This window comes from Anoplolepis gracilipes, chromosome 13, assembly GCF_047496725.1.
Source record: "Anoplolepis gracilipes chromosome 13, ASM4749672v1, whole genome shotgun sequence".
NCBI lineage: Eukaryota > Metazoa > Arthropoda > Insecta > Hymenoptera > Formicidae > Anoplolepis > Anoplolepis gracilipes.
In genome coordinates, this window is record NC_132982.1 from 4,645,636 (window position 1) to 4,657,796 (window position 12,161).

Sequence of the window (12,161 nt, forward strand, 5' to 3'; positions counted from 1 at the left end):
GAATAGTCTAACAGGTCTAACTAAATAACTAATCAATTTCTGCATAGCAGTCAACGTATTAATAAATGCATGCAAGAAATTTTGCAAATAAATAAAACAGAATTAAAACTATACTAGAATTATGTATAACGAGATGAAAACGCGATTTATTTAACGAAATGTAATTACAATCACTCTGTGATTTTGGTATAGATTATTAATTACTATAGCTACAATATAAATATATAAAGTGCTATAACAAAAGATCCATATGCTTTACACTGCAATCAATGTAATATGTTCAGTTCTGTGTAGTTACATATTGTTGTAACTTTTTAGAAGGGCAGAGTAATATTGGACCCGTGGTAACAATACAAATAAACTAAACTATACAATTGATATCACATATTGGACGGATTATAAAACAGATAAATAGTAAAAAGTATAAATATATGATTTAAATTATTACTGAAGTACTCGTACTATTCATGTCCTCTCGTAATTGCGTTCGATCTCGTACTCTCGCACACATTAAGCTATATTCTAATACGCCGATCCGAATATTCATCTCAGAGATTTCGTTCTTCATCTTTGTAATTGTCTTCTTTATGTTAATAAGTGGAGCTGCAAGAATATTTTAAACCAAAATTACAATAAGATACATGCTTAGATTATGTTCGAGTGATATCTAAATTTCTACTTACTTCCATCAGTCATACTGGATCCTCTCTCATCCATTTCTCTTTTTAAATGTTCTAACTCTTCCACTAATTTATTAAGAACTCTTGTTCGTTCCGTAACACCACCACTAACATCTCTATATTTTTCTTTAATTTTGGATAGTTCTTCCTAGATTAATTATTATAATTTATATATTATTTATTACTTGTTATTAGTATATATATATCAATATATGTGAGCATATGTGTAATATACAAAAATATAATGATATATATTAAACAAATTCACCTGCAAAGAACGATATTTTGTTAAAGATGGTTCGAGTTGCTTATTAAGATAAGTTTCTCTGGTTTTGATTTTGTCTAATGTATTTCCGATATCGGTATTAATTTTATTTAAGCTAGTCTTTGTACCGCTTAAATCAGTCGCGATATTTGCACGCAATTGTTTCATTTGCTCGAGATGTGCTCTCCAGTCCCTTGAATCTGTATATGAATAAATTATAATGTACAATAGTACTTATCTTTCAGTTAATAATGACGCTTTAAATGAGTGATCGATTTTCTACTGTAAAGATATATTTAATACCTGTCTTAACAGTCACTTTTAAACGAGGTAGAACTTTTTCCAGTTCTAATTGCCACTCATCTCTATTAGTATTAGATTCTAAAATATTATCTGGTTTTTGTGCTTCACTCTGAAAAATAAAAGAGCCATTATGAACCATTAATAAACATAATATTTCATACAGCAGGATTATTACAATTTTTCTATTTAAGAATTAAATTTTGCTTACCATATTTTGACTATATAATTTCGTAATATCATCAATGTGTAAAATATCTTGTTCATCATCATCATCATTCTCAGCCATCATTTCCTCTTCCACTTTTTCTAAAATTAATTCTGCCTCATCATCTTCAATATCTGGTTCCGGTGTAGGCTCATCAGGTGGAATGTTTACCCTAATATTTTTAGTTACAAATTAGTAACTTCTCTCTTATTCAATTTTATCAAAACTATGTTAAAAGAATCAAACTTTACTTTTCCCACTTGAATTTTTCCACTTTTAAAGCATTGTCAGCTAAATTATCCAATACATAAACAGCATGTTCTCCAATACCCTGTTTAAGTTTATTAGGTGGAAATTCTATAGGTACATTTATTTCCCTGAGAAAATCCAAGATTAAAGCTATTGTTGAATTCGGATCATCTGATTCTTGCGGCATCTCAAAATTTTTTCCAGCCTTTCTAATCAACCATGCAGCCAGACAGGTAAATGTATAAAATTGTTCACCAGGATTTGTTGGGATTATAAAGTAGTGTCTGTTAACAATATTAAGAATTAATGCATCAAATATTATACACGAAATATATTACATCTACAATATATCAATATTTTACCTGTTTATTGGTTTTATTCTTAACTCTTGAACGAATTCTGCATCATAATTTAATAACTTTAATTTCTCCAACAGGTCCTCCATTCTCACATTTATAACATATGATGCTGATGGGGCAACCCCATCCTCTACAATAATTTTTTGCGTATCTCTGAACATATTGCTGTATTTTCAATGTATACTTTGTATGTATTAAGTCTGTAAAGAGATTAATATTAGACACTCTTTAGATTCAGATGTTAAATTATATTTTTAACTAAAATTCTTATGTACTCTAGAATTAATAAATATATTTTTTAACTTAAAATTATAAATATTATATACATATATATATTAATACGAAACGTAACATATATACTTACTAAATAATTGCAAACTCCTTTGCATAATCTAACATTTAGTTCTAAATTCCGGTATACTATAAAATGCCAACATACTATATCATTTACGTATCGTAATATCAACGTAAATTCAAATATACATGAAAGCTAAAAAATTCAATCAATTGTCATAACATAATCCGTCAATCGTTAGAATATGCGCTCGTATAGCCCAGATTAAGATAGGTTAAGGTTAAGTTAGGTTTTGTGATATTGACTGCCAGCTGTCACTGCCAAGTGCCAGTACTAAAAATCTATAATAAATGCAACCCAAATTATAGATTTACAATACCGTAATATCCGAAAATCGGAACACAGTCATATTGAATGTATTATAAAACGGCGTCACAAATTAATTAAATAAGGAATTAATACCTGATTACTAAGAAAATCCTATATCCTGCATGGTTAATGTTTTAAATAGTCTCAGATTAGTTGACAGATTAGAATTGTGAATAATACTACTAAACTGTGTTATAGTTTTATTATCATTAACATATAATTTCGAGAGAAGGTTGTTTAATTCTACTTTCTTTTTTTGTACTTCTATAAATTTTATATTTTCAATTACATTTTCACTATATCAATTTTTTGCATTTACATGCGAGACCAATTTATTGTACACTACAAACTATACACACAACCGCACTAGATATTATATCATAATTATTACACGCTACCAGCTACCATGATTATTTACATTTGAAAGGTGACAGAATCCACCACTAGATGGCTATTACTTTGAACGATTCAATTTTGACGTTTAATATTTTAAGGAATAATCATAAAATTCTTATTAACTATAACAATAGGATATTAGATATTATTTTATAAACTGATTTACAAAGATATACGTGAAGTAATACTTTATTGTAATACAGTTCTTACAGCTATGGCAAGAACATGCAAGTTTCTCGCATGTGCACATCATGCTTCAGATTTGTATATATATTATTTTGAAACCTGCTCTATTGGAAGCGTGTGCTAGTGATTGCCAACTGAACATCGATCGCTAACGTATAGAAAAATTTATGGCAGATCTGCTCAGTGGGTGTTATCACATTGTCGTAAGCTTCTAGTAGCTTCTGTATCAAGACTCCCGATTGCGCTTGCATCTTCGTGGCTCGTTTACGACCTCGGATTTGCACGCCAGCACGGTCGAGTCTTCACGTCGCTCCTCGAAGTACCGCGATTTCCAAATTGGGGGGCAATCGAATAGGTCAGACGAGGTAATTTGTCGCTTCCATATACAGGCACCGCAGATAGTGGTACGCCATTTTTTGTATTTATTTAAAAATATGTTTTTTATGTATATTTTTTGTCGCTTACATATACAGGCATTGCAACTAATGTTACGCCAGTTTTTGCATTTATTTATAATGATATTTTTATATATTTCCTTTCTTTCTTTCTAATTTTTTTCTAAAATTTATGTTCAGTAATAAAAGTTTTGTCTTGAAAAAATAAAAAATATTGCAAAAAAACTTTTATAGACTTTTATTTGAAAAGTTATAATTATAAGGTTGGATAATTCTTTGTAGGATTTTTATATAGTGAAGAACACAATTTGAAGATGCAGCCAAAATATTCGTTATTATATATAAAAGTTTTATTTTTAATCTTTCAAGTATAAAAAACACGTAATTTATAATTTTTTGTAATTTTAAGTTTTAATTTTTTCCTGTGTTTCACTATTAATTTCAGAAGAAATTTGCGTAAAAAGAAGATTCCAATTCCAAACTTCGTCGGGTTCCTTCACCAAGTTTTCATTGTACAATTTGTCTGCGAGAAGAGAAAGGCTGACACCATCCAATGATGTAAATGCTGCATTTTTCACCAGATCAGTATCCAATTCCTCATATGCAGTCACTCTATTTGCATTGATTCTGGAAATGACATTCCAGTTTGCAGTTGAATTTGGTAAGATATATCTTAAAAATCTTTCTCTTTTTTATTAAAATAATCTCAGTTTTATATATATTATAAATTTTTTAATAATTTTTTGTAATATTATAAAATTTTAATAAAAATTTTAATAAGAATATAAATAGTACTCACGTAGGAGCGCTTGCAATCTCGGACGAAATATTATCTTCCTGAATTTCATCCAAATCTGGTATAACAGGAATATCTACAAATATGAAGATTAATAATGTTGAAGAGGTAAAGAAAAAATATCTAAATTTTCATTATCTTTTGCTGATTATTTTATATTATAGTTAGAATTTCACAATATGGATAGATATATTAATTATAATTATAATAACATTAATTATAATTATAATATATACTGTTAATATAACTGATTTTAAATCAATTTACCATCTTCTTGCTCTTCCTTTTCAACGGCTCGAAAACGCTCCCTAAGGAACAGTTTGTCAATGACTACAGTAATTTGATTTTTGATCTTATGGGTCCTATATACTCACTGTTCAATAATATTTGATGTCATCTTTTCTCGTCTAAACAATGAAAAAGACTGATGAATTAATCATACTCAAAATTAATAAATTTAATTTATTCATACTTTATTATTATAACCTTTGTACCATACAATTGTCTAGTTTTAAATATAGATAAATTCTCTTCTGTAACTGACTCTTATTCTAATTCAAACTTACTTGCCACTTTTTAGTTCATCGCCCCAGCCAGTTTTCCTGGACCGAGGTGGAACTACTGGTCTTTGCATAACAACAGACTTTCCAGATGACAAAGAAATTGGACTCTCGAGAGGATCATCATCGGATCTATTCTCTTCCTGCAAATTATTCTGACCTGCACGTCTACCTAAGCGAGGTATTAACTGGAAATTGATTAATAAATTTTTTTATTTAAACCATAGTAGTTCTCTTGTAACAGGATTCTTCACAATTATTTTATCAATCATCAAAATTCTTAATAATCACTTTTTTTATTGATATTATTGAAATATAGAGAGAAATTACCTTCTTAGAAGTGATCTCAAGGTCAGTAGCCCAATCCATGTTAGATCTGTGTAATTTTTCTTATATATGCATTATAAAAGATCAAACATCAAAGTAAAGAGAGAGAGAGAGAGAGAAAGAATTCCTATTCTGAAGCACTTCAAATCAGACTTCACGATGCATTTGACAGGAGTATGTGACAGCTGTTATACCATATGTTAGCAAACGGTAACCATGACAACTTCATGAACTATATTTTCATGTAAGGTTCGTTCAGAAATACTATCCGTTAAGTAGAGTAGCTTTTAATTGACCAATCAGGATAAAGAAATCTTTGCTCCTTTCTGTACGCGTTACGTAAAAACAAATATGGCGGAAGGCCCCTACTAGCTGCGCGTTTTATGCTACATATCTGCTCTGTTTCCGAAAAGTTTATGAAAAGTTCCCAAGAATGTTTCCATCAAATTGTCAGTCCAATAAATATGACAACCAAACTATCGGGTTTGCTGTTTGAGAAAACATTTTTGTTGGCTCGTTTTCCCTCTATTCATCTCCACTTTAGCAGGTACACGAGAGGTTAGTTTCTCTATTCTCTCTGTCTCTCTCTTTCTCTCTCTTTCTCTCTATTCGATGTTTATTTTAAGAAAAGCACAAATTAAGTGAATAAACAACACACAGCATATTTATTAAGAAAATGTTTGATCTAGTTTGTTAGAATTTGATTTCTTTGCACTTGCTATTCGTTGTTTACTAATATATTCCATTTTAAAGAAATAACAAAAAGTCTATAGATCTTAAAATTGTTTTATAATGATCGATAATACAAGCCAACTTCCATACCACATATAAAGTTTTCGTTCGATCACTGGTCAAACAATGTTAGGCACAGTTAATACATACCGTTAAATGGGTGACTGCTTGGGAATACCATGTGATGTTGGCACATATTTGTCTTTTCTTTTACATTTTTTCTAATATTACAACAAAAAAAGGAATAACGTGGTAATAATATCGATTTCTTTTATGTTTGTTGATTAATCAGTTAACTTATTTTTTTAACATTTATCTTTGTACGAAATAAAAAAGAAATAATTTTTACACACAGTATTTCCAAGTGATCTTTTTAATGTGATTTGTTAATGTGAAATTGCATATACAATAGTCATAGGAAAATAAATAAGAAAATAAACTAAAATTTATTATATTGCTTTGTTTACAAGGAACAATGAAAATGAAATTCAGACTTTAAATATTACTTATGATTATTGGTTTTTTTTGGTACGATTACGACAATATTGTATCTCAATAATTTTTCGCACTTTCTACTTGATATTCATATTCTTCGTCATCTGGATTTACTTCGCAGTTATTGTCGTTATTTGGTACTCTCACTTTATTGTATCTATATAATAACAAAAATATATGATTCATATTATTAATACATATTTTTCTAATTTACAGAATGGGAATATCTGACATCGCATGTACATGAATGCGTACCTGGTAAAGTCGCCTTTACAAAGCCGCCAAGGTAGCAGGTCAATCTTGTCATGTAGCATAACCGACATATCTGGACTGACAATGTATGGTGTGCCGGCACCAGAGCCGCGTGTCAACAATCTTCTCTCCTCGTCATAGCAACAGTGCTGCGCGCCGATGCTTTCGCTTCCTTGTGCTGGTAAAGATCGCACGCAGTGAAAGGCACCGCGTTTGTAGACAAGTCGCTGCGGATCGTTGGTTGCATCGCGCCATCGGAATTTCTTCCGTCGATTCCTATCCCAGATCAGGTCCTCGTAAAAGATGTCGTTGGGATATCGACAAGGACACGCTGGCAGTTCATTAATGGAGCCTATGAGATATCCAAATAGGTATTCATAGATATTTTTATGAATTTATATTATTTTTTATGGATATTAGATTTCCTATACATATAAATAAGATACATTCATACTATCGTATCCTGTAATCGTATAGTATCGTATTCCTAACAATTTTTTTTCTTTTGGCAAAATTTTCAGAAGTGAATTTTTTTTTTTTCCTTGAAAGCTAGCTTATTGTTTTTTTTTTTATTTTTCATAGTAATTCTATAATACTCTACATATAGCGAGTTTGCGATAATGTGATGTACATTTACCAGGAAAAGCTTGTTCAATTCTCTCCCTGTTGTTCAACCATTTCTGACAGCGATCTTCGTCGTTACTCATAGAATTCGATTCCTTTAGTATGTCACGATCGTTCTTCGCGGAATCGTTTTGTAGTGCTTCAAACAACTTTGTCAGAAGGGTTTTTAAACCTTTATGTTCCTCATCGTCCAGATCTTCATCATCCAGATACTCGGTGTTCGTATCATCAAAGTCCGTATTCTCGCTTCTGGTTGTCCGATTTCGAAAGATTATATCTATATCCGGAAGTTCGGGAAAATCAATTTTTTCCCATTCAGAAATAAACGTAGTTTTCTCGTTGTTTTTTTCTATCGTTAAAGTACTTGATTCCACGTTCGCTTCTCTGTAGCTTCGGCGATAGATAGAATTTCCTATCTGAAAAACAAAAGGATAATTCCTTAAATTCAATTGTGATAAAGCTCGATTGCGATATATTTATGTTGCCGTATAATCGAGAAAACAAGCTCAATGAGCTGAAAATTACAAAAAAAAAGAAATCACAAAAGTTAGAAATTACAAAAGAAAATAAAAAGTAGATGTACTTATCTAAAGTTTATTTTTGGAGTACGATTATATTTTTTCTGAAAATATCTTTTTTTCTATATCTGTATATAATATCTATATATAATATTATTTATTCGTGCATAAAGTTTCAAGTTGTATGATTTCATAATTTTCCGCGAAAAATGTTCTTCGAACATTTAAATTACATGAACAGATATCGCTGATATTATACAGATTATCAGATTTGTTCTCTTCGAGCCGTGTAGACGTAGTTCGATCGGAAATACATCCGTTCGAATCCGCGTATCAAGAAGCAATTCATCAAAGAAAAGAGACCGATGACCGGCGTGACTATACGATACGTAAAAGGCTGACACGATCGCGACGACATCAAAGACGCCGGCGTTTGGCACATGGATAGAACGACGGTGGGGAAGAAAAGGGACGACGATTCCCGAGCGGGGGAGAGAAGTTTACTTCTGAGAAACGGCACGCCGCAAGATCGTTTCCCGTCAATGGCGTAGCCGCCTGCCAGTAGCGAGACGGATTTTCGAATTTGTTGAGTAAAATTTGTGGAAAAAGATGACAGTAAAAACAAATCTTTAGAGCATACTTTAATGAATTTTAATGAATTTTAACGAATTTTAACGAATTTTAACGAGAGTTTGATACGTCTTAATTTCAAGATCGATGAAAATTCTTTATTAAAGTCAAGAAGAGATAAAAAAAAAACTCGGAATGAATCGCGAACAATCTAGAACACTAATCGTCTAGTCTGAGAGACTATATACTTGCGATAAATAACGGAAACGAGAACTTTTTCGATGAATTTTTCTCCGAAAGATTGCTATCAGTTAGAGATTTAAAAGAAAAAAGATATCGCTAGATATTATCAGGTATATGACTCGGAAATATCAAATCAAAACTTTTGAGAATAGACAAAGTTAATACGACGAACAAAAGTTGGAGAAGATTACGCAATGATGACTTAATCTATTAAGAAAGGATTTTAAATAAATCAAGTACATATAAAATGTAGAGCTTTCCGTTGCTGATACGATTTATTTGTTCTATTTCATTTAACTTGATAATCTCTGCAGAATTACTAGTAAATTACTTACTTGATAATTCTTGTTTTTGTACGAAATTGCTAAAATCGAGGGAAAAATTGCCATGAGGCAAATTATAGGCAATGCTCTCATTTTGTCAATACGGAATTCGATTCTCAAGACCACAGCAGACACTCTTAGACACTCGACGCGACGGTCCGGACATTTACTTCGTACTGCTATACCACAACACAAGATCGATATTAAATAATACACGACAAATCATGTAGTCATTGCTGTTTATTTTTCTCTTCATCAAGGTTTTCTCTTTATTCAAGGTTCTTCCCTTCTTTTTCGTATTGTCGTCTGTTGAGCAGAGTTTGTTGACGATCTTTGGAGTCGACGTCCGCGTTTGTTTACCGCCGCATTCCTCGCGCGCCGAATACGAAGAGCACCGTACGGGACGTAGGGAGGCGAGAGCACTGATGACGCGTGATGTAAAACGAACGATATAGCAAAAGAACGAAGAGGCTGAAGGGTCGAGAGAAGATCCCAAGGGGGGAAAAGGTAGGCGCACGCGGCGTGCACCGTTCAAAGGCCTACCACTATGTGCATAGTTGTGAACCGGTGAAGAGTCTGTCTCACTATAATAGCCAGCGGTAGACAGAGGGAAAGAGAGAGGTAGTTCGCCCGGGATGACAGAACACCATCATCAGTTGTTGTACGCTATGGTACAGTCGTGTGCACTAACGGTGTCCGTTTCGTCCGTGCTTGCGAGAGAATGGTTCACGACCCGCGTTCTTCTTTTCCTTCTTTCGCGAACATAAGGTACCTCCAATCGATTAGCGCAATTAACTTTGTCAGAGAAAAGATAACTTTTTGAAATATTATAGAGAGATGGATCGTAGAGTACGGACGCACCAAACACCATTAACGCACGCAGCTGTACAGCATGCGGTCTAAAACCATTTAGTTTCCATTTCCGGTTCTGCCATGTGTTTTTTATCGCTTTACTTCCCTTTCTTTTTCTTTAAAGATTTTTTATTTTCTTTAAAAGTAGTTGATTTTTTTTTTTTAAGAGAAACTTGTTTTTCTTTTCTACCCTACTATCTCTTTTTCTTTTACTTCCTCCAATTATTTTCCTTATCATCGAGAATGGGTTCTTTTTTAAGTTTGGAATAGAATTTTTTGTGACTTTAAAGAATATCTCTGTTCGCTAGGTTTTTCACTTTTCGTTTGATATAATTTATTTTTCTCGAATGATCGACTTTTTCTCGGAAATTAATTTAGTTTTGTGATCTCGACAAATATCTTAACTTTTTATATAAATATTATATAATATTTTGCTGAGTCAAATTTGTGTTTCAAATGATAAGAAAAAACGAGTTTGACAGCATTCTAATCTAATCAAATGCTGAGGATGGAAAACACGTATTTCTGTATCCGCGTTTCTTCTTTGTCTTCGTTCGAATCTTTCCGCATTCGTCTTTTCTCTTTCTCTTTCTCCCTCGCTCTCGCTCTCTCTCTCCAAAGGATTTTCGGTAATAAGATTTCTTGCCACATATATATATCTCGACGCGCGGGGATCTAAATACAACAACGGTGGAATGCAGCGAAACGCGTTCCGGCTATTTTTAGTCGGGCAGATTCGAAAATACACCCACCGCGGATTAAATATAGCCTCAGGATGCATGAGCGGAATGCAGTATAGCGGCACGCGAACGATCTCGGGTGTCGTGCGAAACGATATGTAAATTCGTGTGTCGCGTGTAAGCTCGGCGCTATTACAGGGACGAAATATATGGATACCTTATGTCAATGTTTGCGTATCGAACGGAAAACATAATTAGTAATGCTATAAATGTGTCGATATCGAATACGAAATAAGTAGGTGATACTTTCGAGCATTATTATATCATTATTACAACTCCGCGATGAATCACTTTTTTATATATAATAATTTTATATATAATAATATTGAGATATTTAATTGTTATATTAGAGAAAAAAGACAAAGGACATTTCTTGGACCATCTTTCTTCATTATGATTCTGAAGGATTGCAATGCAGTTTTTTCGTCGATATGATTTCAAGGAATAAAATAATGAGGATTGATGCTCCTACGCGTTTTAACAAAAAAGAAACAGAAGAGAAGGGGTAGATGAATATAAAATTAGACGACTGAATAATGAGACCTGTTACAATGGCACGTGCGCTAAAAACGAAGGAGGTCACCCGGGGGAAAACAAGCCAGGCGGGAGATAAAGTCACAAATGAACAAATTTGTCGAATGAATTCACATAATCACCCGCAATCTCGTTCAATTCTACGAGATTGCACGACATCACCGCGGGACGATTATTCAATCGAGAGATCAAGACGGCGTCTTGTTTTACTTAATCTCGGAGAGGCCTCAAGGCCGAGTATGACGTTAATAAAAAAGACTTCAGAACGTTACTAAAATACACAATACGTGTACATTCTTCTCCGAATATTGAGATGTGATCATGGTCGAGCCACAGCTTTTGCCGATATATATATGTCCGTAATGATACCAGGAAAGACCGATAGCCACGATCTTGCATTCCGCGACTGCATTACTGCAATCCCGGCGGCGCCAAACTCGTCGTCGACGGATGCAGTTGCTTCTGTAAATTCTTGTCCCGATTTCGTGAAACGAAAACAAATCAAAAGACATCTCGATCGCATCTTTGTTACCAAAATTTTCATTTGCACCGCGAAAAAGGTATTACAGGACGATAAAACGATGCGATGCAATCATCTTGCGGAATTAAATCCTACGTCGCTTTTCCTTTTCTGGGATTTTTTTTAACAAGGAGAGATTGGTGGCATTTGTTTGTCAATAATTTTCGAATCACAATGACGCAGATAAAATATTTATTTATTTTTGTGCTCTTGCTTGTTTATAAATAAGTTCGGCAAAACACGCGTTATATACAATTGGACACAATTTATTCGTTTAGCTTCGATCATAATAATAATTTAATGGCGCTACGACTTAAGTAGTATTAATATAGATATACACACATATATACTCGTTAATACACGTGTCATACAT

At 32.8% G+C, this 12,161-nt stretch overlaps 3 protein-coding genes across 4 annotated transcripts; all 3 read right to left on the bottom strand.

Moving 5' to 3' along the window:
• Positions 1-119: 119 nt before the first annotated feature.
• Ift57 (intraflagellar transport 57) lies at positions 120-3,150 on the bottom strand. Of its 2 annotated transcripts, none has more exons than XM_072904665.1 (9): positions 3,015-3,150; positions 2,426-2,697; positions 2,065-2,261; positions 1,705-1,986; positions 1,457-1,625; positions 1,249-1,357; positions 949-1,145; positions 684-828; positions 120-603 (listed from the first exon to the last, which is right to left on the bottom strand). In XM_072904665.1, exons 3-9 carry the CDS (start codon positions 2,220-2,222, stop codon positions 437-439), a joined length of 1,227 nt encoding a protein of 408 aa, XP_072760766.1. In that variant the 5' UTR covers positions 2,223-2,261; positions 2,426-2,697; positions 3,015-3,150; the 3' UTR covers positions 120-436. The 2 variants fall into 2 exon arrangements, with proteins under 2 accessions (XP_072760766.1, XP_072760765.1); XM_072904664.1 differs by lacking the exon at positions 3,015-3,150 and adding an exon at positions 2,819-3,004.
• Positions 3,151-4,091: 941 nt separating this feature from the next.
• Ift43 (intraflagellar transport 43) lies at positions 4,092-5,523 on the bottom strand. Its single transcript, XM_072904676.1, has 6 exons — positions 5,389-5,523; positions 5,065-5,246; positions 4,873-4,905; positions 4,766-4,806; positions 4,502-4,574; positions 4,092-4,329 (listed from the first exon to the last, which is right to left on the bottom strand). The coding sequence occupies exons 1-6, from the start codon at positions 5,425-5,427 to the stop codon at positions 4,107-4,109; spliced, it is 591 nt and encodes a 196-aa protein (XP_072760777.1). The 5' UTR covers positions 5,428-5,523; the 3' UTR covers positions 4,092-4,106.
• Positions 5,524-6,540: 1,017 nt separating this feature from the next.
• On the bottom strand, positions 6,541-9,287 carry LOC140672479 (isthmin). Its single transcript, XM_072904670.1, has 4 exons — positions 9,155-9,287; positions 7,502-7,904; positions 6,868-7,216; positions 6,541-6,769 (listed from the first exon to the last, which is right to left on the bottom strand). Exons 1-4 carry the CDS (start codon positions 9,233-9,235, stop codon positions 6,670-6,672), a joined length of 933 nt encoding a protein of 310 aa, XP_072760771.1. The 5' UTR covers positions 9,236-9,287; the 3' UTR covers positions 6,541-6,669.
• Positions 9,288-12,161: the final 2,874 nt, after the last annotated feature.

Coding starts and splice junctions, on each gene's coding strand:
- Ift43 (XM_072904676.1), bottom strand. CDS start 5,427: ATGGATTGGGCTACTGACCTTGAGATCACTTCTAAGAAG. Junction 5,247..5,388: donor TTGAGATCACTTCTAAGAAG/GTAATTTCTCTC, acceptor ATCAATTTCCAG/TTAATACCTCGCTTAGGTAG. Junction 4,906..5,064: donor GATGAACTAAAAAGTGGCAA/GTAAGTTTGAAT, acceptor TTCATTGTTTAG/ACGAGAAAAGATGACATCAA.
- Ift57 (XM_072904665.1), bottom strand. CDS start 2,222: ATGTTCAGAGATACGCAAAAAATTATTGTAGAGGATGGGGTTGCCCCA. Junction 1,626..1,704: donor GAAAAATTCAAGTGGGAAAA/GTAAAGTTTGAT, acceptor TAAAAATATTAG/GGTAAACATTCCACCTGATG. Junction 829..948: donor CAAAATATCGTTCTTTGCAG/GTGAATTTGTTT, acceptor TAATTAATCTAG/GAAGAACTATCCAAAATTAA.
- LOC140672479 (XM_072904670.1), bottom strand. CDS start 9,235: ATGAGAGCATTGCCTATAATTTGCCTCATGGCAATTTTTCCCTCGATT. Junction 7,905..9,154: donor ACAAAAACAAGAATTATCAA/GTAAGTAATTTA, acceptor TTTGTTTTTCAG/ATAGGAAATTCTATCTATCG. Junction 7,217..7,501: donor AATTGAACAAGCTTTTCCTG/GTAAATGTACAT, acceptor GATATCTCATAG/GCTCCATTAATGAACTGCCA.